This window comes from Camellia sinensis, chromosome 7, assembly GCF_055761805.1.
Source record: "Camellia sinensis isolate YWXY chromosome 7, ASM5576180v1, whole genome shotgun sequence".
NCBI classification, from domain to species: domain Eukaryota; kingdom Viridiplantae; phylum Streptophyta; class Magnoliopsida; order Ericales; family Theaceae; genus Camellia; species Camellia sinensis.
In genome coordinates this window covers 187,451,654-187,477,885 of record NC_138967.1, presented here as the reverse complement: position 1 = coordinate 187,477,885, position 26,232 = coordinate 187,451,654, and the positions used below count along the sequence as shown (strand labels likewise).

Here is a 26,232-nt window from a genome sequence, read left to right as displayed (position 1 = left end):
TTATTTTCTTGGCTCTGCCACTGATATCATGTAATGGCTAATAATTTATATGTATATTTAATATTTTTATTTATCTATATATATATATATATAATTCGGGTTTCGGGTTGCTCGGATTGTTTGACATTTTTGCCTAAGCCTGCCCAAATTTAATTCGAACTTTTGAATTTTTGTCCAAACTCATACCGAATTTGAAAATATCTTATCCAAGTTCCAAAAAAATTCAAGCTGAGTTCGGATTGCTCAGGTTGAGCCTGCCCAAGTTACACTCCTAGATTTTATCATATTTATTTTAAAAATATAGTTATGATTCAAAAATTATTAGACTTAATTTTTAAGCCAGAGCAAAATGGAAAATAAACCTTAAATTTACAAGACCTAAGTTTTTAATTTTTTTTAATGACTCAAAAATAATTAGACCTTCAGGTCAAATGTCTATTTCTGAAACTCTTGGCCTAAGTTTAAATTTTTTTTATGCCAAAAAGATATTATTTGTTTGTTGAGAGTTTGCCTATTTGTCTATTTGTTCAAATATCATTTATCTGTTTAAATGGCCCACTATTTGTACACTTATTTGTACAATTATGTGCTCAAATATCTAACTATGTGTTCAAATGTTTCATTATCGGTACACATGTTACCTAGATTCACTTATTTGTTTATGAAAAATGCTTCATATCACTAATTTAGCACCACTAATGATGTGGCATCATGTGGACCCTACCACTGATGTGATAGTTTCGTCTTTATTTTGTTTTATTTATTTTTCTTTGCATTGCCACCTCATTAGTGGTGTTTTTAGAGTTTCAAATTTAGTACTCTAAATCACCGCTCGTTGTTTATCTCACTATTGATGACAACTTTTTTGACCAAATTTTCAATGAATTTTCCGACACTAACAGTTCTTCAACTTCTGTTCTTATATAAAAAAAGATTAAGCTTAAATTAATGACATATACGCTTCGTTTGTTTGAACAAAAAATATTTTTTGAAAAATAATTTTTTGTATTTTTTAGTGTTTGATATAATGAAAAACGAAAGTCAATAAAAAATATTTTTCATGGTCAATGAAAAACAAACCTATTAGGGCAAACAATAATTCTTACTTTTAAAAGGTGAAAAATATATTCTGAACTAAAATTTACTAATATTACCACACCACCATCACTATGGCCACCGCCATCACAAGTGTCATCGCTCCACTACTATACCACCATCATTACTAAACATAAAAAAATATTTTATTCAGAAATCATTTTTAAAAAAAAAATCGTATAAAATATTTTCTATTAAAAAATATTTTTCGTTTATAATCTCGTAAAAATGATTTTTTGATCAATTAATCCAAAATTATTTGATAGTGTTGGAACAACATTGATGGTGTGAAAAGCAGTGAATAATTTCCCCCGCAGCGGCGGTGGCGTGGGACACAGAGAGAGGGAAGTTGGCTTTTGGGTCACGTGATTGGGTTTGGGGAGGGGAGGCCATTCAGCCCACCCAAAGGTGCGTTGAATTTACGAGTGACAACCATATCAGAATATCCTGATTTACTTACATGTCGTCGTTGATCATGACCGTCCGTTCGTTGATGCTCAATCCCTACCATCCATTCCCCATCTAAACCGACTCAATATTATTACGCGTGACTTTAAGACCACACCATAGGAACCACTACGATATTTTTATTTATTTTTTTGTAATAATCGCAGTCAAATTTATGGACACTTTGATTAATTTCACGATTTATGTAACTTTTTCCGTCACGTCAATTGAGTAAATTTTGAGACGGAACGATCGATATGAGACCAAATAATTAAAGATTTTATTAACGAGTGTCCTGCACTTTTAATCAACTTTACTATTATAGAAAATTAAATAATTTATAAATATTATATTGATAGAGACTAAATTATTCTTTTTTTTAATTACTTATATATTTATATACTTTTCATGATAGATTTTTTTAATTATAAAATTGAATTTTATTTTTTAAACATTTTTTAAAATTTAAAAATAAAATTCCATCATTGATTAATATTTTTTTAATTTATTAAAAATTTTAAATTTATTTTTCTTACACTATATAATTTAAATATGATTGAAATTTTTTTAAAAAAAAATCACGAAATGTTATTTATAAAAACAAAATTTAATTTTATAATTAAAAAATGTTTAAAAATTTTCATTATAAAATGTATATAAAAATAGAGACAAATAAAGAAAGAGTAATGTTACGTATCATGAAAAAAAATATCATAAAAATAATCATGAAAGATTTTCTAATGTTAGATTACACACAAAAAAAACACCACACATTAATGAAATGATAAAAAAATTTCATCAAATATTTTATAATATTTTTTTCATAATCTCTAATATTATTTATAATGAAAAAAATAATTTAATTTTTAACAATATAATAATAGAGTTGGTTGGGAGAAGTTAATGCATTGAATAGAGTGTTATTAGAGTCCTTGTTAACAAAATTCAATAATTAATAACACCTAAAGCAAAAATTAAACTTGAAAACTGAAGCCAACACGCTTCACCCAACCCTCGGGTTCTATAAATACCTCTCTTACAACACCTCTCTCTCATCTCATCTCATATTGTTTTGTTGGTGTTTTGTTTCCAGGGCTTTCTTCCAAGAACAAGAAGGGTCTCTCTCTCTCTCTCTCAAAGGTAAGAGCATGATCAAAGGCCTTTGTTTGGGTTTTATTATTATTATTCTTGATTTATTATTCCCATCAGTAGGTTTGATATATCTTGATTATTGATTAATGATGAAAATTGATCTTACTAAGTATTTATCAAAAAAAAATTTAAAAAAAATAATGATCTTACTAAGTGAATTGTGCTATTTTGATGTATTGGGTTTGATCCATTTTGGGTGTTTCTTTGATGATCTTGTGTTATTTTGAAGTATGCTATATGTTTGTAGATGTTTTGTTCTTGGTTATTGATAAAATTTGGTTCTGAATTCTCCAATTGTTTTTAAAGAAACAACTACATAAGTTTGAGGCAAATTTGGGAGCCATAAAATAAATTGATCCAATAATCTTAAAACTCCTGATTTATCAGAAAAAAAAATTCCGGATTTATTTATGAAATTGTTGTCATCAATCTAATTTTTTCAAAAATGTGTCTCCCCTTTTCTGCATACTAGATGTAGAAATAGCATTCATATGATCATTTTCTTTGAGAGAAACAAGATTGTGAAGTGTATAATTGAATTCAAATTATGAAAATTAAAACTTTTTATGAATCTGAAAAGACTAACAATTGAGAAATTTGAAAAAGAAGAAAAAAAAAATCCTGAATTTAGGGCATAACCGTAAGGGTATTTTGGAAAAACTCAAAAATTGAGACATTAACATCAACTCTTGCCTTTACTTCATATGTTAGTATAGATTATGACAGCTTTTGATGGTGAATACTTACTTAGCTTTGTGGAGAAAGAAAATTTTAGATTGTGCTTAGAGTTGTGTAAAATATCGTCAAATATACCAAATTTGTAGTCCTCCTTCAAAACCGTTCCGCTCTGTTAGAGTTAATACATATATATATATATATATATATTTTAACCTCTAATGAAATATCAAAGTAAAAATGAATGTGAGAGAGATTTAAGATATAAAATTTGTTACAAATTAGTAGTTATATATATAAAATTAATTTGTGTTATATGTATGAACAGTATAATGCAAATTAGTTTTATATATTATGCAAATGTTTGATAATTGGTTAGAATATTTTTTAATCCGCCAATCCATCTAAAGCTATCCAAATCGCGATTTGTCAATCCGTCAATTCATCAATCTGTCATTCGGTTTGTAATTTTACTCTCAAACTGCCCGAACTGCACAGCCCATTCCCCTAACTGTGCTTGTATTTGGTTCTTGAATTTGTGATGGGAAAGGAAAAGGGAGGATTTGTGAATGGAATATAAATTTTTTTCACTAATCACTTCTTTTTCTTTTTTCTTCCGCCAACCCCTTCCTTTATCCAAAATTTAAGCGCAGGAGGAATTTTATTTTATTTTATTTATTTTTTTCCCTGGGTTTTACAGCAAACCAGTCAATGTGTTGAAGAATATAAACTGTCTTAAGATTTGTAATATTTTAGACTATTAATTGCTTTCTATTTTTTGAAACACGACTGCTTAAATTTGGTAACAAAAGGGTTTAAGGTAATTTTAAAAATAATCTAGGGTTTCTTGTGCTGGTATGAATCGGTGACATTGTTTATTAACCAATCGAATTTTCGTATGTTCAGCAATCGCAACAAGGGTAACAGTTACTTATCAGACAACGTACATGGTTGAACCCGACGGCCAGATCCCACCTCCTTTCCCACCTCCTTTTGGTGAGTTTGCCTGTTAATCATTGTGTAATTTGACTTCTTCTTTTTTTGTTTTGTTTTGTTTTGTTTTTTTTTTTGTTTTTTTTGTGATAAATAACCAAACTTTAAAAAAGTGTCAAGATAATGCAAAGAATACAAAATGGAACGTCCCACTTGGGGACAAACAAGAAAACAAACTAAGAACAGAACAATGCAATCAAATCCTCCACAAAATCAACAAAATCAACTAAGAACGTCATGTTGCTTTGGTGGCTGACCTTAAAATAAACTTTTGTGTGCAGATCCATTTTCTGACGCCAACGACGACTCTGCTGCCCCTGGAGCAAAAGGGTATGTTCATATTCGCATCCAACAGAGGAATGGTAGAAAAAGCCTGACGACAGTGCAAGGGCTGAAGAAAGAATTCAGCTACGAAAAGATCCTCAAGGATCTTAAGAAGGAGTTCTGCTGTAATGGGAATGTTGTGCAGGACAAAGAGCTTGGCAAGGTAATGTAAATACCAAATGTCATATGCTACTTGTGGTTGCTTCAAGTGGACGTTGATCGTGTTTAACAAAATCCTTTGTTCTTGTGCAGGTTATTCAACTCCAGGGTGACCAGCGTAAGAACGTCTCCAATTTCCTCGTCCAGGTAATTTGTTTGTAAATGGTTAATCACCAATTGTCTCACAAACTGTGTTATGAAAACATCTATTTTTCTCAAAAATCCATGTCAACCAAAAATATGGTAAGGGTAAGAGTGTGGAATATGTATTTGACTTTAATACTTAATTTAGATAGTTTAATACTCTAATTTTTTTTCGATGCTTGAAGGGGGAAAAAAAATCACATTTGCTAGTAAAGAAACATTTCTAATCTCTCATATAGATAAAAGATATTATACAAGATACAAATATGTAGCCATATGTAATTTTGGATACATACCCTAATACCTTAAAAGTTTGACACTAGGACATGCATGCACATTCGTTATTTGTATCTGATCAAGTTCTCAGACACATTTCTTCGTGTGTAACCCCATCTTTCATGTGGGAATGAAAACATATAGGGTAACAAAATAGAAACGGAAAACTGATGCTAATGGAGATTTGAACCCAAGACCTTTCCTAATTATAGTTTTAATCCTGGGAAAAAATGAAGATTTCTTGTAGTTGTAGTTACTGTCTAGTTTTCTTGTGTGGCTTGTGTGCTGAGTTGTCTTGGTTAATGTTTGCAGGCTGGCATTGTGAAGAAGGAACAGATAAAGTTGCATGGTTTCTAAAGCAATTGGGCCTGGTGTTGATGCGTTTTGTGTGGTTGTGTTGATCTATAAACGCCTATTATAATTTGCTGTTTTGTGTCCATAGATATAGGTTGTGTTTGGCTTGTTTTTGCCTTTTTTCTTGAAACTTCTAATATGATATGGAGATTTCAGTACAATGGTGTTGGCTCCTAAATTTCTCCAGTGATAATAAAATGGGAAAATTATTATTTGTTCCTACTGGTACTTCAATTTGATTGTTATTGATTGAATTAGTGGAACCTACCACCTTTCTGTCTCATTTTAGGAGACAATGGGTCATTTGTCCCTCAATAAATGCTCCAAGACCAACCAATAACTTCTCAATAAAATGTGTTTTTTGCAGTGACAAGTCTGTCTCTCTCTCTCTCTCTCTCTCTCTCTCTCTCTCCCCCTCTCCAAGCAAGTATTGCAAAGGGTAATAGATAGTCTGTTGGTTGAAGTTTGACAAAGCTGAAACAAATATAGATTCCTTTCAAGTTGCTGTCTATTTGAAGGGGAAAAAACCGAGTGGGAAGTATATTTGTGTTTTAATAATGCAAAGTTATGATGTCTACATTTCAGTGAATTAGATGGGTTTTTCAATAAATAGTATGTCCCGTTTGGTCTCCAAACAGCGAATTCGTGGATATTTTAGAATATCGAGCAGAATATTTGATGAGAATATCAAGCAGAGTATTTGATGAAAAGAATGGGAATTTCATTTCTTTCTTATCTTTTTTCTAATGATAAATATAAATATTTTTACTTTTTCCTCTTTTCGAATGATAAATATAGAATATAGAGTGTGAATCAAATTTATCTTTGAATTGAAATAAAGATATTAATGCTAAGTGCTTTCTTTTTGGATTTCATATGTTCTTGGCATTACGGTAAAACATCTGCAGTTGGTTTAAAATGAGGGATTTATATTTGTCAAAAAAAAATTGTAACCCAGTGAATGTTTGGTTTTCTTTGGGATGATAAATGATCTACATATGTGATCATGTATATTGAATGTTTTTAACCAACTAGGCCTAACTTAGTTGGTCATCTCCTAAGGAGGTCATGAGTTGAATTCTCCTTAAGAGAATTAAATTAAGGGAGTGCAAGTACTTAGGTGCTCTGTCAAGAATGAAGAGATTTTTTTCTATAGGTGTTAATCTAATAACTAACAATTAACATTTGCCGATCAAAAAAAAAAAATGTATATTGAATGTTTTGGTGTTCTATTTTTGTTATTCTTAATTAAATACTATTGAGGGAAATAAATCATATTCTCTCCTTGATTTTTCATTTGACAGTGAAGATTCATCTAAGAAGGTCATGAGTTTAATTCCTCTTAAGAGAGTTGAATTAAGGGAGTGCAAGTACTTAGGTGCTTTGTCAAGGGTGGAGAGATTTTCTCTCATAGGTGTTAATCTAATGATTAACAATTAACATTTGCCGATCAAAAAAAAAAATGTATATTAAATGTTTTGGTGTTCTATTTTTGTTATTCTTAATTAAATACTATTGAGGGAAATAAATCATATTCTCTCCTTGGTTTTTCATTTGACAGGGAAGATTCATCTAAGGAGGTCATGAGTTTAATTCCTCTTAAGAGAGTTGAATTAAGGGAGTACAAGTACTTAGGTGCTTTGTTAAGGGTGGGGAGATTTTCTCCCATAGGTGTTAATCTAATGACTAACAATTAACATTTGCCGATCAAAAAAATAATGTATATTGAATGTTTTGGTGTTCTATTTTTGTTATTCTTAATTAAATACTATTGAGAGAAATAAATCATATTCTCTTCTTGATTGTTCATTTGACAGCGAAGATTCATCTAAGAAACGACAACGAAATAAGTTATTATTCCAAAATTTGAACATCAAGAGTTTGGTGTTATTTTTATTTATTTATTATTTATTTGGATTTAGAATTGATTGATTCTGCTACAAACATGCCCCACGTCTTTTGTGCTTAACACATTCATAGCACTACAAAGGAAGGTCCAAGTCTGACAAGTCATATAGAATCTAAAACAATAAAATAGATAATTTAATTAAAAGAAAAAAAAAACCATTTCTGTCATAATCACACAGTTTGGTCACTATCAATCTAAATAATTAAACACCATTACCAACATTTGGAAATTTAGAATGTGAACCCCTAAAAACATCGTTACTATTATATATGTTGTGCATCTTTTAAATGAAAGTTATGTTATTATCAACCATTTTATAGAGGCTACATAGAGTTTATGTTTTAATGTTTGATACAACTTAGCTTATAAGGTGAAAACAATTGAAATAAAATTGATTAGCTAAAAATTAAGAAAAAAGTGTTTAAATTTTTACTTGTAATTTTTAATTTTCAACTTGATAAAAATTACACCAAACAAACCTATTATGATTATGTTAGGCCGATGCACTGTATAATATATAATATCTATTTTTAAGAATGTACACCGTAACGACTCTCCAACATGTTTTTAAGAAGTGATTATTTGATAATTTTAAAAGAATAATGTTAGAAATCCTAAAAATTCTATTGTGTGAGACTCACATTGTTTGACCCCCATACCCATGCGAGACATTTGATAAAACTTTGAAGGTTTCTAATATTTTTTATTTTAAAATATTAATGCATATCCCTTATCACTGGACACTTGTCAAATTATTCTTCAAAATTCTAACAAAAGATATTAAATCTTACAATTTTAATCAATAACCAATACCATGTGAATTTTGACCGCATAACTTTTCCTTTTTAAGTGGAATTCAAACGTGTTCATGTTCCCTTATTCCTGGCTCGACCAACAAGCATGTTCTCATCACTGATTCAAGCCCAAACATAATGGTATCAGACTCACATCCCATTCCATAGTATTTTATGAACCTTTAACATTGCAAACACAAAACAAATCTCCAATTCTATAACTTCACCAAACAGTTTTGACCCAAAAAAAAAAAACAAAGAATAAATACATTTTTTAACATAAAAAAATAACTGTCCACGTAGAATTGTCGAAATGTAACTAAGCCACAAAGGTAAAACCAAAAACAAGAGAGCAAACAAGCACGCGTGCACTACGTGTCCAAGTAAAAACCTTCAAACTCGAGTTTTGTTAATAAAAAAATGTATGAAGAAGCCGCCATTGCTTGATCATGGCCCCTCGAGTAGTTGGAAAAGGTAAGCGCTATTAGTTCTAGAAGAACTTGCCGCCAGGCTGTTGCTGGGTTCCGCTCCTCATCATCGCGCAGAACTCTTCATAATTGATTCTCCCATCCTGTTGACAAAAATTTGAAAACAAATTGAGCACTTATGCATTGCTATGCTGCTTTATGATTTCATTATATAAACTATGACTCACATTGTCAGTGTCAACTTCTGATATTATTTCCTTGATGGTATCTTCGTCGCCCATTCCATAATTTTTCATGGCTGATTCTAGTTCATCCATTGTAATAAACCTGTAGTCACATCCAAAAGAAGAAAAACATTTAATTAAGGATTTTGATTCGAAGGTCGAATAAAGGGGAAAAAATGGAATAAAAAAAGGAAGAAGAAAAGTTCATTCTCTGTGAAACAAATGGGAATTCCATGGAAGTTACCATGGACCACCAAGAAGAAAAGTTTATTCTCTGAGAAAAATAATTATTATTATTTTGGACCACCAAGTTCAGTGTACTTCATCGGCGTTGTTTTTTGACTGGAATACCAAGAACTAACTATGGGGACTAGTTAGGAATTAATATATCTAACCAAGATCGGTGAAATGCGAAACACAAACATGAATCAAACAAAAATCTAAATTAAGTACACAAGAACATTAAGGGTGTCTTTGGTTTGTGTTTATAGAGCAGTTTTTGAGATAAAAAGTACGAAAACTTGTTTGGCATGTCTTTTTTCAGAAATGGTTTTGGAAAATTGTTTTTGAGAGAGAGTTTTAAAAAAAGTGATTGATTTGATGTGTATGAGAGAGTGATTTTGAAAAGTAGGTAACCAAACAAAATTTTGAGATTTTTTTTGAAAAAATTTGTTTAGTTTGATTACTCTTGAAAATTTGTTTGTAGAGAATTTTTTCTAAAAAACAAACCAAACAAGGCCTAAGTTTTTGGTGGACCACTTCACCATTCTGTATAAATAAGCTAACCTATTTGTATAGCAATTTGGTAGAAGGGCAGATTCAATCTTGTTTTTTTATTAGGTGTGCCTCAAACATCCCATCATCTGAAGCTTGATATGAATCTGATAAGTCATAATTCAGAGGCATGCACCTTTATACTAACATCATTGCAATAACATTCACGTCCGTTTATGTTAACAATGTGACCATTAAGCTGTACGATAGATTCTCATGCAATGGAAGACAAGATTTATAATCAAAAGGATTGTGTTTTCCGACAATGGAATTCACAACCTAAGATAGAAAGTGTCAAATGCAAGAACTATATATTGACATACATTGAGTAAATTCACTCACCCGCTATTATCCGTATCAAAATACTGAAATGCTTTGTAAAGGTGTTCATCTCTTTCTAGTTTGTGTCTGTGCATTGTAGCAGTGATGAATTCAATGTAGTCAATTGTCCCATCTCCATCCACGTCGGCCTGAATTAGAGAACACATATGTTATTTCTAAGATGACAATATAGAATTTGAGGTTCAACATTGACGGAGCGTGGATTAAGAAACAAAGCAATTCAATATTCAATTGTATCTTACAGCTTCCATGAGCTGCTTAACTTCAGCCTCTGTGAGCTTCGACCCAAGTCGAGCCAATCCCGTCTTAAGCTCTTCATAAGTAATTGTGCCGCTGTTGTCGGTGTCAATGTTTGTAAACATTTGTTTCAGCCCTTGTATTTCGTCCTGGGATAGATTTTCTGCAATGACCTGGATAGTTTTCACAATCCATCAATTTTATCAGAAGGAGATTTAGATCCATGAGCCAAATTTGGGAAAGAAATGTTGAGAACCATGTAAGAGGAAGATGGATCATAAGACACGAGCTGTATGTCTTTCAAATTATATTTCGAGATCCAAGTATGATTTTTTCTCCATTAATTTTGAAGCAGATTATTTACTTCAACAATACCAAATCAAAGTTTTCTCATGCCCATATACCAGTATACATCTACTGAGCTAAAATATACTGAAATTTCACAAGTAGAGGGCCTTCAAGTGTACCTTCAGTGCAAGTTTCTTGAGTTTGTTCATTGCTCTGAATTGCTTCATCCTGGATAGGACTGCACTGTCGATTGGTTTATCTGATGCTTCTCCACCTTCTCTAATCCATGGATGCTCTAGATAAGCCGGGTACATAATGAAACTTCAGTCAATTTTTGTTTGGGATAGGGGGTGGGGGCTAAATTTCAAAAAAACATGTTTATGATAAACCAATCAAGGAACAAAAGGAAATAAAACAGCTCAAAAACAGAAAAGGGAAAAATGAAACAGAATTATACAGAGATTGTTGGGGAGTTTTTTTTTTTATTTATCAAAACTAGGTCAGAGCTACATTTTTATAGAATTTACAGAAAAGAAACAATGGCAAAAGAATTGAGCATGCAAAGGCACATGATTTCCACTGAAGAAGATAATCGATCATCAAATTCACTTCTAGGGCTTCACTGATAACTTTTGGGGGGTTTTTTCTTCCCACTATTTTCATAAACTTTTCATCAATTAAACCAACAATTTGGATTTCCTTCTCATCGACTAGTTTTTCACATGCTTAGAAGTATTTTTTCGACTGTATTCTTATTATCGGGGTTAGTTTGTTTAAAAGTGTATGTTACTATTGATTATCCAATTACATCTTTTTCTTAGCTATATTGAACATCATAATATTTCTTTGTTTTCCTTAATTTCTGATGAAAAGCATGAGAAATAGAAAGTTAATATTAGGGTTTGTTTGAATGACCAGAATGATTATTAAAACTATGCAGTTCGAGATGTACCAAGAACTTGAGTAGAAGTAATTCGTTTCTTTGGGTCTTGTGTCAGCATCCTCCGAACCAGGTCCTTGGCACTTCTTGATATAGACGGCCAAGGTTGACTATCAAAGTCAATTTCTCCTTTCAATATGGCATCAAATATTCCCTTCTCCGTTTCTGCAAGAACATTCTACAGTCATGATTCCAACACTTTCAACTAAAAGCAATTGAAACGGCAATTTGTAGGTCATGCAATATAGCTATGTTTTCAAGCAGGACAATAATGGATTCATGACTTTACCGGCCCAGAAGGGAGGTACACCACTAAGTAAAATGTACAATATAACTCCTGCGCTCCAAATATCTATCTCTTTTCCATATCTACGCCGTAAGACTTCAGGAGCAACATAATAAGCACTCCCAACTATGTCTCGATACACCTTGCCTGAAAAAATTGATCAAATAAAACAAAATCACATTTGCTCTATATCAGAAAGAGGTTAGTAATAATAGTATAAAACATATGAATTCACCTTTTGATGGAACATAAAATCATTAATTGATGTTCGTATGAAGATAAGCTAATTCAAATGTTTTAAGCTTAAAGGCAGATGCCAAAACAATAACATTCATATATATATATATATATATTTCATATTTACGTATTACTTTTAGCAATGGAATTTGAAAACAAATGCTAATATTGACATAGATACTTAGACCGAACGCTTATTTTGATAGGATTTTCCATTTGGAGAGTCCTTCAAATTCAATACATGGCCAGTACAAAAAAGTTCAAGGAAGTAAGACACAAAGTCACAAAGACATTGATGAAGTATGTTATTGATCTTCCCTCTAGACAGAGATTCATATAATGACATTGCTCTCTTTCCTCGTGTGCAACAAGTTTATCCTTCTTTTTAAACCTCTTTAGTTTGTACAAAAACCATAGATTCAATCTACTACTGCCACGAGATGATTTCAGATGGTAATCTAATGGAACAATGTAAATATGAAATATATATCTTAAAACCAAGAACAGCTTTTCAGCCAAAGGTTAGATTTAGATTTCAAAAACTTTTAGGTTGTGTTTGGATGTTGAATTTGAGGAAGTACTTGTATAGGCAAAATAGAAGGGAATGGAAAAATAAATGAAATAGAGGCTAATTTTTTCCCACTTCCATTTTCAAATTCCTCCTCAAATCTAAGATACAAACACAATGCTATGAAACATATATCCAAAGAAAATTTCAGTCAATGGCACAACAATTTATTATCTATCACAAAATCCTATGAATCCAAACAAAAAATATAAAGCAAATGAATTCAACATTTCATTCATGGCATCAAAAGCAAAAGTGTAAACATGAGAAATTTCACCTTCTTCAATGAACACTGATAACCCAAAATCAGTTGCCTTCAACAGAGCTTTCTCACTCTTGTCAGACAACAAGAAATTCTCAGGCTTCAAGTCTCTATGCATCACCCCCATAAAATGACATATATGCACCACATTCACAATAGCCCTACAAATCGAAGATGCGGCTTTTTCAGAATAATGCCCCTTGGCAATAATCCGATCAAAGAGCTCGCCTCCGGCACATAGTTCCATCACAAGATGGACTGAATGTTTGTCCTCATAAGCACCCTTGAATTCAACAATGTTTGCTTGCCCACTCAAATGCTGCATAATCTGAATCTCTCTCTTCATATCCTCCTTATCACTCCTAGTAACTAGTTTTCTTTTAGATATAGACTTACAAGCATATTGCTGACCGGTTGAAATTTGGGTACAAAGATGGGTAACTCCAAATTGACCTCTACCCAATTCTTTCCCTAAGGTATAGAAAGATTTAACATCCTCATATTGCTTACCCAGAATTGTATCTGGCCTTAAAACTGGTCTAGGGCTTGGGGATGCCTGTGGTGGCGCTGCCGCCACCGGAGCAGGGGATTTGGTGTAATGAATTGGTGGCTCTTGGGGTTTTTGGTAGTGCACTCCACCACCACCACCACCTGATCTATGGCCATTAACATTTGAATCCAAATTTTTTGATTTGCTTAGACAAAGGCCCATCTCTTGTTGCTGTCAAATCTTCAAACTCTGGACAGAAAACAACCCAAGTCAGGGCTGGGGTCACAGTTGACCAAAGGGAATAAGAGGAATAATAAATACACAAATAAAGAAAGAAACAAGAAACAAGAAACAAAAAACAAAAAAACCCAGATGGGAATTCAGAAAAAGAACCGTTTTTCAGGTTTGGATCAGAAAATTGAGTGATAGAGCTGGAGTTGGTTTTCTTGGTGAAGAAAGTGGGTGAGCTCTGAAACCCAGATTGAGAATCAGAGAGAATATGATGCGATTCAGCACTCAAATTGGGACTGTTATGATGATCTTTCTTTCTAATGGGGGGCTACGAAGAAAGTGGGGTAAGAAACACGGATATAAAAAGAACAAAGGTTTGATTGTTTCTTGGGAAAAGTCTGAATAGTGAAAGGGTAATAAGAGGTGGCCAAAAGCACGAGGAGTTTGAATTGAACTCGATGAATTCTTTAAGACTCGACAAGGAAACGAGAGAGAGAGTGAGACAGAGTGGGATGCCAAGAAAACGCGTTTTATCAATATTTATTATTTGGGCAAATCAAAGGGTATGGCTTTCTCTAGTCCGGGATTGAATTAGATCGTATTGTTAAGTTCGTGAGGTTCCATTATGGATTCTGTTTTAATAATTTGAATCGTTAATATGTAGAACTCGTCAAGTACTATATGCCTATAAAAAAATCACGATGATCAGATATCAATAGCTATATGATCAAATCAGTTTCATATTAAAAAAATTAGACGGTGAACAAATTAACGGTTGACAAAAAATTATTTTGATCACATAGCTATCGATATCCGATCAATGTGTTTTTTTACAAGCGTATAGTACTCAACGATTTTTACACATTGAACAGTTCAGATTATCAAAATGGGACCCGTGGTGGGCCCTCACGGGCCCAACAACACGGTCCAATCCGATCCTGGACTGGACAGAGCCATACCCAATTACATATACCTCTCTCGAGATTTAGCTAAATTACACATATTCCCGAAGTTTCAGAAATTACAGATACTCCCTTGAAGTTTATATTTTCATAACAAATTACTCCTGAGGTTTATATTTTCATAACAATTTGCCTTCTAATTTATTATGCAAATAGTACCTTTAGAGAGTATCTGTAATTTCTCAAATTTCAAAGAGTATCGATAATTTTGCTAAACCTGAAAGAGAGTATATGTAATTTGCCTTATTATTTAAGTTCATTCATTAATTGGTTTACACATGCAATGTGTGTCTCCTTTAAAAAGATAAAAGGTTGTCTAACGTCATATATCGAAGGTTAGGGTTCTTATCCCAAATAAATAAATAAATAAATAATTGGGTTAATTAAAATTTTAAGATTTAATTTTTCTCAAATTATCATCTTAGATAGAGTGCCGTTTTGGAACTTTAGAAAAAAGTCACGTTTTTTTTATCATTTTTCAAAAACGCAAGTGACCAAAAACACAACAAAATTGGTTTAAGAGGTTCTAAAAACGCAAGTGTAAAATTATAAATTAGGGCCTATGATAAAAAAATAAAAAAATAAATTTCTTATGTTGAGTAAGGGTATTTTGGTCATTTTAATTTGATTTGACACCATAAATAAATATTAAACTAAAAAGTCAAAAACCAACTTTTTACCAACTTTCCAAATTACTTTTTAAAAAGCTAAAAAGCTTGGTAAAAAAGCCAAACGTCAGCTTTTTATCAACTTCCCAAAACACCCGTTTGGATTTAATATGTCAATTATGAGATCAATTTTAGTGATTTTAACCATTCATTTTTTAGAACTCTTTAAGTAGAATATAAAAAATTAAAATAATCGAATATCAGTAGTTATATGTTTAAATAATATTTTTTTTTTTAAATGAACCTACCAAATCCAAGCATTCTATTAAATTGAGATGCCAAATTCAAATAAGTCAAATATAAAATTTTAATCCTTAAAATGTTAGATTCGTGTTAAAGTTTAAGGTTAATTTCATTTTACTTTCTAAAAATTTATATCATTTTGGTCTTTAGTATTTAAGGCAGTGGCTTGTCTCCACTCCACCATCTAGATTGGAGGGTCTAGTTCGGCATATTGGGTGAACTTTTGGACTCCTTTTCAATAATCTAAATCGTTCACATTTTAAGATTTGTTGAGTACATTATTGCTGTAAAAAATCACGTCGATCAGATAACGAATACTATGCCGTTTGGTAACACTTATACGTTTTCAGTTTTCTATTTATATTTACAAAAATTTTAAAAAGTCAAATAAAAACTTGTTTGGTAAAATTTTTTATTTATAAATCAGTGGTCTCAGTTTATAAATTTGGCTAAAAAATGAAAACACAAAAAATGTATTTCCATTTTAAGTTTTCAGTTTTTTTTTTTTTTACCACCCAACACTAGCCACCACCCGCCACCATTTTCCACCACTGTCTTCCGCCACCACCACCCGCCACCCACCCTCGCCACCACTCACCACCTACCTGCCACCATCCACCTGCCACCCACTCGCCATCACGACCCACCATCCACCTGTCATCCACCGGCCACTATCCGCCACTACCATCCACCGCCCGCCACCACCACCTGCTGCTTACTTGCCACCACCACTCACCACCCACCTGCCACTACCACCCACTTGCCTCCCACCCGCCACCACTACCCACCACCACCACCACCACCACCATCACCCACCACCCACCCGCTACCACCACTTACCACCATTACCCACTCGCTACCACCCACCATCCGCCATCGTCACCCACCTGCCACCCGCCACCCACCACCCGCCATTCACCCACCCACCCACCATCACCACACACCACCACCCGCCATCCGTCACCTACCTGCCACCACCACCCACTCGCTACCACTCGCCATCGTCACTCACCCACCCACCATCACCACCCACTACCCACCCGCCACCACCCACCACCACCGGCCATCCGTCACCCACCTGCCACTACCAGCCACCACCCGCCACCACCACCACTACCACCCACTCGCTACTACCCGCTACCGTCACCCACCCACCACCACCACCACTACCACCCACTCGCTACCACCCACTACCGTCACCCACCCACCACCACCACCACCACCCACTCGCCACTACGTACCACCACCAGCTACCCACCACCCATCGTCAACACTCTCCACCACCGTCTTCCGCCGCTACTTGCCACCAGTTGCCATTTCTCACTCTTTTTTATATTTTTAAATTTTTTTAAACATTTTGTCAATTACCAAACACGTTTGTAGTTTATGTTTTTCTAAAAATAAACAAAAATCAGTTTATAAGATCTTTGTAAATATAAACTGAAAACGTAAACGTTACCAAACACACAATGTATTCGGATCACTTTTTTATAAACTGTTAATTTTTTGATGGCCCATTTTCTTTCACACAAAAGTGATCCGAATACATAGTATCCGTTATCCAATCAACGTAATTTTTTGCAGAGATAATGTACGTAAGAAATTTTAAAATGTAAACGGTTTAGATTATCGAAAATGATCCAAAAATAGGGCCAATTGGCCGAATTGGACCGGGCTGTCGCAGATCTAAACTGTAGACAGTCCAGGCCCAATATTTAATTATAACTACCATTAAAGTTAGGAATAAATATATAATTTTTTACATAAAAACATCATATATTAATGTGTGATCGTGAGCCTCATAAAAATGCGTCCGGATCCTCTAGAGTGATCCTGTGAAGTGATCCTCTAGAGTGAGTTTTTATGGCGCGACATGTGTCTTATTAATGGAATCAATGGCTGAGATGATCCCTCTCCAAAACGACGTCGTTTTGGTATTTTTTTTTTTTTTTTTTTGCAGATTAAGAGGGAGGAAGGAATGGGTTAGAGAGAGAATCTCCTTCTTCTCTCTAGAACCGTGTTTTGTTCTAGGATTCTGGATTCAATCTCTCATTGAATGCGTCGGGGTTATGGTCAGTTTATAAGATTTAATAAAGGATCTCAGCAAACATGGTGAACGAGTTTCCAACAGATGAATTACACAATTTCGAAACTGAAGAACCAGACCCATATCTCAATTTGGGCTTCAAACCCTATTGTTGGTCATTTGGGTCTTCATCAGATAGTGAACTGTGATAGCTTTGACAAAGGGAATTCATTTGGGTCTTCATGAGTTCGAATTTTTATTTCAATTTTAAGCTTTGAAATCGATCTTCGTTTTTTTGCTGTGTTAGGTTCATGTGGGTTTCTCTGCAAATCCATCCTCTTTCATTTTTCAAGAAGAATCAATTGCAGAGAAAAAGATTCTTCATGAAACCCACATGGATTTGCAAATCCATCCTATTGCAGAGAAAAAGAATCAATTGCAAATCCATCCTATTTCTGAATTCAAATCCTATTTCATTCTTCTTGAAGAATCTATTCTTCATGAAACCCACATGGATTTGCAAATCCATCCTATTGCAGAGAAAAAGAATCAATTGCAAATCCATCCTAGTTCTAGATTCAAATCCTATTTTATTCTTCTTGAAGAATCTATTCTTCATGAAACCCACATGGATTTGCAGAGAAGCTTCTTGAAGAATAAATTCAAACGGCGTGCATCAAACTCTGCAAAAAAATTGCAGAGAAAAAGACGGAGGAGATTGATTCCACGGTTCTAGAGAGAAGGAGGAGATTCTCTCTCTAATCCATTCCTTCCTCCCTCTTGATTTGCAAAAAAAAAAAAAAAAATCACCAAAACGACGTCGTTTTGGAGAGGGATCATCTCAGTCATTGATTCCATTAATGGGACACGTGTCGCACCATAAAAACTCACTCTAGAGGATCACTTCACAGGATCACTCTAGAGGATCCGGACGCCATAAAAATTGACCAAATGAAATTTTGCCAGTTGTGATTTCTTTTGGCTTTTAAGAATGATCAATGCATTTATATCTCAAAATCAACTGGAGAAAAGTAATCTCCATTTTTGTTTTTTGAATTTTATAATAATCACATCTTATTGATAGGTAGCAACTAAAGTATATCACTTGAGACCAAATTCTTTTCTATAAAAGATCTTTGGGAAGTCTCATTTGTATTTGACATAAAAGTCCAGTGATATTGTGATAATGATTTATTGAGCTTATCTCAGTTAGAGGTGGTCACTAGTGACACTGGCCAGAGATGGAGGTGGCTGATTATGGTGGTGGTCATGTATGGTGGTTGTTGGCTAGAGGGCTAAAGGGCAAAAAAAAAAAAAAAAAAAAAAAAAAAACTCTTTTTTTCATAATCTGAAAATTCTGAGTCTTATGGTGAAAGAGTGAAATTATTTCTTGCAGTGCATAAGGAGAGAAGCTAATGGATGTGCAGATAGAATGGCGGCAAAAGGCTTGATAGGGGTTTCTCAGGGGGCAATGTTTTGGCCTTTAGCCTCGAGTTTACCCAATAAATAAATTTTTTATTTACTAAAATTTAATATCTTTTTGTACTTAATTTATATATGTACTAGTGTATGGCCGTACCTGAATGTACAGTGTAAATAAAAATAAGTGAACAAAAATGAGAAAATTAATAAATAAATAAATAAATGAGAGAAAAATAAAAATGAGAGAAAATAAAAAAATAAAAAAGAAAGAAGGGGGAATGTGGGATCATGGGATCATGAAAAGATGAGTGAAAAAAAGAAAAAGTAAGAGAGAGAAACGGAAAAGTATAAAATATACATGTAAAATATTTTTTGAAAAATATATTTCAGCCATTGTTTTATAATTTAAACATATCTGAGCTATCCAAATATTAAGACAAAAATATGTTAAAAATTTAAAAACCATCATGCTTTATCTTTTGTACTTAATTTATATATATATATATATATATTAAAAATTAAGAAACAGAGACTAAACAAATTTTTATTTTAAATTTTAGAAAAAGGGCTTGATGTTTTATGGGGAAATTATCATTGAGTGATAATTCCATAAATTTATTACAAAATCTCTATAATTTATCACTTATTTGTAGTTATTATTTTTTAAAATTTCAACTGAAATTTCCCCATGTTTTATTGGATCTTGGGACCATTTTGCATTCGCTGGACCCGACTGGCATATTTGCGTGTGTGAAAGACGGTCGGGTATGATTAGATTGCCCACTGGGCTTTGATTGGGTCCGGCCTGGTAATTGCTGGCAACCTACTTGGGCTCCGAGGTGCAAGCCTAACCCAATTCGTAATCTATGACTCGGCCCAGCTAACTAATGACATGCCTAATTAGTCCCCCCTCCAAAAAAAAAAAAAAAAAAAAAAGAGATTGATCAATAAATTTCATATTTTGAACTTGTAATTCATATAGTTCCATATTTTTTTTTGTGATCCATTTAGTCTATTTGGATGTGTAATGACTTATTTGCCTGTTACATTAGAGTATCACACTTGAAAAAAGTACACTAAAGAATTTTTTAATGCCACATCATACCCACCACGTTAAAATATGACATTAAAAAAGTACATTAAAGATTTTTTTAATTTTTTTAGAGTGTCATATCATACCCGTCACGTTATAATATCACATGTCACTTTTGGAAAAAATACACTAAGGAATTTTTAATTTTTTTGAGAATGTCACATCATATCCACCACATTGCCACGTTTGCGAAAAGTATACTAAAAAATTTTTATTTTTTTTAAAGTGTCACATCATACTTGCCATGTTGTCATATTTGGAAAAAGTATATTAAGAAGTTTTTATTTTTTTTGGAGTAAAAGTTTTGGAGTGTAACATCATACCCGTCATGTTGTCATATTTAGGAAAAGTACACTAAGGAGTTTTATCATACCCGTCATGTTGGAGTGTCACATGTCATGTTTGGAAAAATACACTAAGGAATTTTTTTTTTTTTGAAGTGTTACATCATACCTGTCACGTTATCACATTTGGAAAAGGTACACTAAGGAGTTTTTATTTTTTTTTGAGTAAAAGTTTTGGAGTGTCATATCATACTCGCCACGTTGTCACAATTCGAAAAAATACACTAAGGAGTTTCTAATTTTTTTTGGAGTGTCACATTAATACCTGTTACATTGGAGTATCACATCATACCTGTCACATTAATAAAATGGTATAGTTGTCTACCAAAATACTACCAAAATCAAAAATAGTACCACACAGAAAAAAAACTCTCTACTAATAGGACTTAACAGATCAATAGAAAAAATTTGGAACTAATTGGAGTACTTGTTTGTGAAATGGGATTTATTGGTAAATATCCCCCAAAACAAATCCTATTATAGTTAAAACTATATTTATTTATTTATTTTTTATTTTTAAGGTGGGAAGACTCTTCTTTTTAGACTACAACTTCTGATGTGATGCACCAAAAAATTAAAAAAATAAACAAACTAAATCCAACTACTATTAACCAACAATACTAGGTAGCTCAAAATTTTGTAACTCAAATAACTCAAATCACTCAAAACGACGTCGTTTTGACAGATTTTGAGTGTAAAACGACGTCGTTTTGACAGATTTGAGCCATTTGAGCCACAAAATTTTGAGCTACCAAACATTTTCCTTTCACACTACGACTTACGACTCTGCTACGTAGCTCGAAAGGCGAGGCTTAAGAGTGGCTCGAATTAATGAATTTGCTACTCTGTTACGCGGGATACATCCACAATTGTTTTGATTTCAAAAACAAAAAATAAAAAAATAAACGAACAGAGCGAAGCACCATATAGAGAGAAAGCTAAGCACCATGTCGTCATAACCTAGCGAAGTCGTCTGGTCGCTGCTGCTGTTTGATCGGAGTGAGAGAGGAGAAAGTTTATGTGCTGCAGAGCAATCGAAGTCTCCACTGACTTCGAACCGGTCTGTTCGTAACCTAGCAGAACTGTCTCTTTGTGGCGTCGCTACTGTTGTTTGATCGGAGTGGGAGAGGACGAAGCTTCTGTGTAAATCGGACCATTCACTGAGTTGTGGATAAGGTATTTCCTCTTAGCGTTTTATTTCCCCTTGTGCCATTCCTCTTCCATTGTTCTGTGATTGTTGTTGCCATAGCTGGTAGCTAGACTAAACTGAACTGCCATGGCTAATTAGACTAATTAAGTAAACTAATTAAGTAAATCAGACTGTACCTCATGGCTGCCCTAGCTAAGTTTCAATGTGGCTAATTAAGTAAATCAGACTCTCACTATTTATCTACAGAGGGAGCCAAACTGATGAGACTGAAATTTAACTATATATATAATATGTTTGAATGATTGTTTTAGGTAGAGCTAAGGGGGCCTTTCTGGAGAGACCATACACTGGTGGTGTGTTGGACTTTTAGGTAACAAGCCTTAAATTTTGTCTATCTTTCTCTCTGATTTTCCAATCTTTATTGATTTCTTTCTTTCTATTTTGGTGCACCATGACATTCTCCTGCTTAATGCTTTTGTTCTTGGTTTATTCATCAATAATAAAATATGAATTCAAACCATGGAATGTTAGGGGCTCAGCATGATTTTTTGTTCTATCAACTTTCATTTATTGATCAATTGTAAAATGGGAAGCTTTATAAAGTGAGATTCAAATGGTTGAAAGAAAAAGTTAACCAAATTGGTGAAATTAGGGCATGTTTGATTGGGTGGATTAGGACATGGGATTAGGATTAATAATCCGTGGGCCCAATTATCCTATGTTTGTTTTAACATTTTAGTTTAGGATTATTAATCCAATGGATAATTAATCCAACAAATTTGTAGGATTATTAGTAATGGGGTAGGGGTGGGATTATTAATCCAATGGATATTAATCCAATTGGATAATGAATACCACACTAATTTAATAGGATTATTAATACTTCACTATTAATCTTGTGAATCAAACATGACCTTAAAGTACAGTTCCAAGAGACTGCTATCACTACAACGTAAAATGAGGGTTCGATATGTGGGATCAATGAGATGGGTACAATTGTATCTCATTTTTGGTTGAGTAGACCCAAACTAAACTGTACCTCATTTTTGCCAATTAAGTAATGTGTTAATAGTTGTTATTTCCTCACTATCAAGGAACATACATGTATCTTGAATCTTTGTTAATTTATAATGTGTTAATAGTTGTTATTTCCTCACTGTTAGCATGTCTATAGATTAGTAATATATATATTTTTTTACATCATTTTTTTTTTTTTTCTTTTGACATCAAATTTCATCATATGTATTAGTAATCATATTTTTTTGACATCAAAATCTGCACTTTGAGCTGATACTAGAGACAGATGCAAAACAATAGAGACAGATGCATCTCATGAGTGAAACATGTGTGATATTGTTCAAACCTGTGTGAATTTGTGTGAACCTGTTGAAACCTGTGTGAGTGAAACCTGCAATTTGTTGAAACCTGTGTGTATTCATCTCATCTCAAGACCAAACACAGACCCAAAAAATAGAAACCTATTCAACATGGATCTATAAACATTGATATCCATTCTCATCAATAAACATTGAAATCTGTATAAACATTCAAGCCATCATTAATAAACCTGATATCCATTCTCATTGATATAAACATGTTGAACCTGTGTGAATGCATCTCACTTCTCATCTCAAGACCAAAACAGACCCAAAAGATCGTAACATGTTCAACATGGACCTATAAACATTGATATCCATTCTCATCAATAAACATTGAAACCTGTATAAACATTCAAGCCATCATCAATAAACCTGATATCCATTATCATTGATATAAACCTGTTGAACCTGTGTGTATGCATCTCACTTCTCATTCAAGCCATCATTAATAACTTTCTATTAGTCTATCAATGTTTCTCATTCAAGCCAACAGATTTCAGAACCTATAAACATTGATATCCAAATCACTATTTAATTTTAGGTCATGGCTAACATATCCAATGCTTCCAAAATACAAAATACAAAATAAAATAAAATACAAAATAAAGATGGTAGGTAGTATTGATTACAAAATACAAAATACAAAAGAAGTATTAATTACATTCATAACATTGTCCAAAACCTAACAACTGATTCATTTAGATGATAAAGTAAAAAAATACACAAAATACAATGACATAAGTCATTGCCTTCAAAATCTTCTCCATCCTTTGAAGCCTTCTATCATGTTCATGAACTGCATTGTCCATCTCACCAAGCCTTCTCCTTAGATCATTAATTTCTTCTGTTCTTGAATCTGTCCGAGGTCCAGTATTGGCACGGACTGTGAAGGTAACGTCGTCGTCATCATCATCTGCGAACCTGAAGTAATTGCAGTGTTCGTTCGTGTTCTACAATGCACAAGAATCAATTAATGATTAAATGAGAAATGAAATTTGTAAAAAGTAAAAGATTAATTTATATAACAAATACTTACATATTTTGTTGGACAAACAAAAAAAACACGTCCTTCATTCCCATTCTCATTGGTTCGTACAATATGCATGGAAGTTGTTCTTCCACAATTACACAATTTTGGCTTTAATTTTATGTTCCTATTATTAGTAGAAGATGAAGCCATTTTTTTATCTACAAAAAAAAGTACCAACAGATTCAACTACCTATTAGTAGAAGATAATGTTCTTCTTATTTTTTTTTTATCTTCCAAGCTGTTCTACCTATTAGTAGAACATGATGATTCAACTACCTATTACTATAAGATGATGATTTAACTACCTATTACTATAAAATGATGATTCAATCTTCATAACAGATTTGCTTAAAGAGTTTAATCTTGATAACACAGTTGAATTTGTTTAAAATAGAGACAGATGCGTTCAAGATTGAACTCTCTTATCAGGTTAATCTTGAATTAATTTTGATAACGGAGTTCAATCTTGATATGTTGAATTAACCAGGTTAATCTTCATAACAGAGTTCAATCTTGAATTAATTTTTCACAGAACTCTGTTCAGTCTGTTAAAGGTTAATCTTGAATTAATTTTGATAATAGAGTTTAATCTTGATATGTTGAATTAACCAGGTTAATCTTCATAACAGAGTTTAACCTAGAATTAATTTGGTTAACATGTTAATCTTGAATTAATTTTTCATAGAACTCTGTTCAATCTGTTAAATTAAGATAACAGAGTTCAATTTGTTTTCTCTACACTCAACATTGAATTATTCATTGAATTAATTTTGAAATGATTTAACATAGGAACATTTAATGAAGTTCAAGAACATTTCGTTAAGATTAAAAATTAATTCAAGATTAACCTGTTAACAGAGTTCAACCTTGAATTAGGCACACCACCAGGTTAATCTTGATAACAGAGTTCATTCTTGATAGCAGGTATATTTTGCATGACCAAACTCATCACAGAGGTGTATTTCAAGCAAAACCCTAACCCTAACACTAACCCTAACCCTAACACAAATTGCAAGCAAAATCCAATCCAAAACACTCAAAATTGACTAATTTCTACAAAATTGAAGCCAAACGTAAACCTTAACTTTCCGATTTCTGGTTTACCTCAGATCGTAGGCTGTCATTCGTCATCCGTCGTCGTTGGTTGTCCTCCCACGTCGTTCGTCGACCGTATCGTCGTCCTTCGTCCACCGTATCGTCGTTCTTCGTACTCCTTCAAGAGACAGGTGAGAGAGGGGACAATGAAGAGATAGAGAGGAGAGAGAGGTGAGAGTGAGTGAATGAGAGGGATGAGGCGAGAGAGGTGAAAGGTATAAGGCAAGAGTGAGTGAACCAGAGGGATGATGCGAGAGTGAGTGAATCAGAGGGATGAGGTAAGAGAGGTGAGACGGCTGAGGCGAGAGTGAGAGAGGTGAGAGTCAATTTGTTGAAGGTGGTATATTTGTACTTTCGAGCCATTCGAGCCTGCAATATTCGAGCTACGGATCATTTTCGCTACGCCTTATTATATTTTGATCACGTAATTTATTTTATCAGTCTTGTATTGGCTATCAAAATATGACGACTTATAGAGATATTATTATCATGAAGAAGCATTAATTTCTAAGCAAATTCTAACTTGTTTATGAGACATTCAATATCATTATCAAGAATGATATGAAAAATGTTTTTAAAATATATGAAAAAATTAAAAGAGTTATAAAATTAGTGAAGAATTTTTGAAATAGGTGAAAAGTGTCATATATATATATATATATATATATATTCTTGTATCCTAGGGAGACTGAGGGCTATTTTGGAAAGTTGGCTTGTAATAACTTTTTTTGGTTTGTAGCAAAAGCCAAAAATTGGCTTTTTTGTCTTTTTTTTTTCATTTGGGAAGTTGGTTTTTAGCCAACGGTGAAATTACAATTTTACTCTCATAGGTCAAAATGTGTTACATAGGTGAAGTTGTAAATATTTTAAATAAATGGGGGTAGTTTGGTCATTTTATTATGATTTGACATCATAAACAAACATTAATCAAAAAAGTCAAAAGTCACTTTTTACCAACTTCCCAAATCATTTGTCTAAAAAAGTCAAAAGCTTAATTAAAAGTCAAAAAGTCACTTTTTACCATCTTCTCAAAATAAGCCTGAGTAACAAAACCCTAATTACTATATATTTAAATAATACATAATATCTATTTGAGTTAAAATAATTTGTAAAAAATATATATTTATTTAATATAATATCTATTTGAGTTAAAATAATTTGTAAAAAATATATATTTATTTAATATTTTCC

General features: G+C 32.9%; 2 protein-coding genes across 3 annotated transcripts; one reads left to right on the top strand and one right to left on the bottom strand.

The window, feature by feature from the left end:
- Positions 1 to 2,410: 2,410 nt before the first annotated feature.
- LOC114276327 (protein translation factor SUI1 homolog 1) lies at positions 2,411 to 5,841 on the top strand. Its single transcript, XM_028218122.2, has 5 exons — positions 2,411 to 2,682; positions 4,276 to 4,365; positions 4,644 to 4,849; positions 4,939 to 4,992; positions 5,578 to 5,841. Exons 2-5 carry the CDS (start codon positions 4,317 to 4,319, stop codon positions 5,620 to 5,622), a joined length of 354 nt encoding a protein of 117 aa, XP_028073923.1. The 5' UTR covers positions 2,411 to 2,682; positions 4,276 to 4,316; the 3' UTR covers positions 5,623 to 5,841.
- A 2,669-nt stretch (positions 5,842 to 8,510) lies between these two features.
- On the bottom strand, positions 8,511 to 14,186 carry LOC114276320 (calcium-dependent protein kinase 2). 2 transcript variants are annotated; one of them, XM_028218115.2, is made up of 9 exons: positions 13,792 to 14,186; positions 12,924 to 13,647; positions 11,845 to 11,988; positions 11,568 to 11,720; positions 10,795 to 10,910; positions 10,333 to 10,500; positions 10,091 to 10,218; positions 8,978 to 9,077; positions 8,511 to 8,893 (listed from the first exon to the last, which is right to left on the bottom strand). In XM_028218115.2, exons 2-9 carry the CDS (start codon positions 13,618 to 13,620, stop codon positions 8,813 to 8,815), a joined length of 1,587 nt encoding a protein of 528 aa, XP_028073916.2. In that variant the 5' UTR covers positions 13,621 to 13,647; positions 13,792 to 14,186; the 3' UTR covers positions 8,511 to 8,812. The 2 variants fall into 2 exon arrangements, with proteins under 2 accessions (XP_028073916.2, XP_082736308.1); XM_082880182.1 differs by having other exon boundaries at positions 12,924 to 14,182.
- Between the last annotated feature and the right edge of the window lie 12,046 nt (positions 14,187 to 26,232).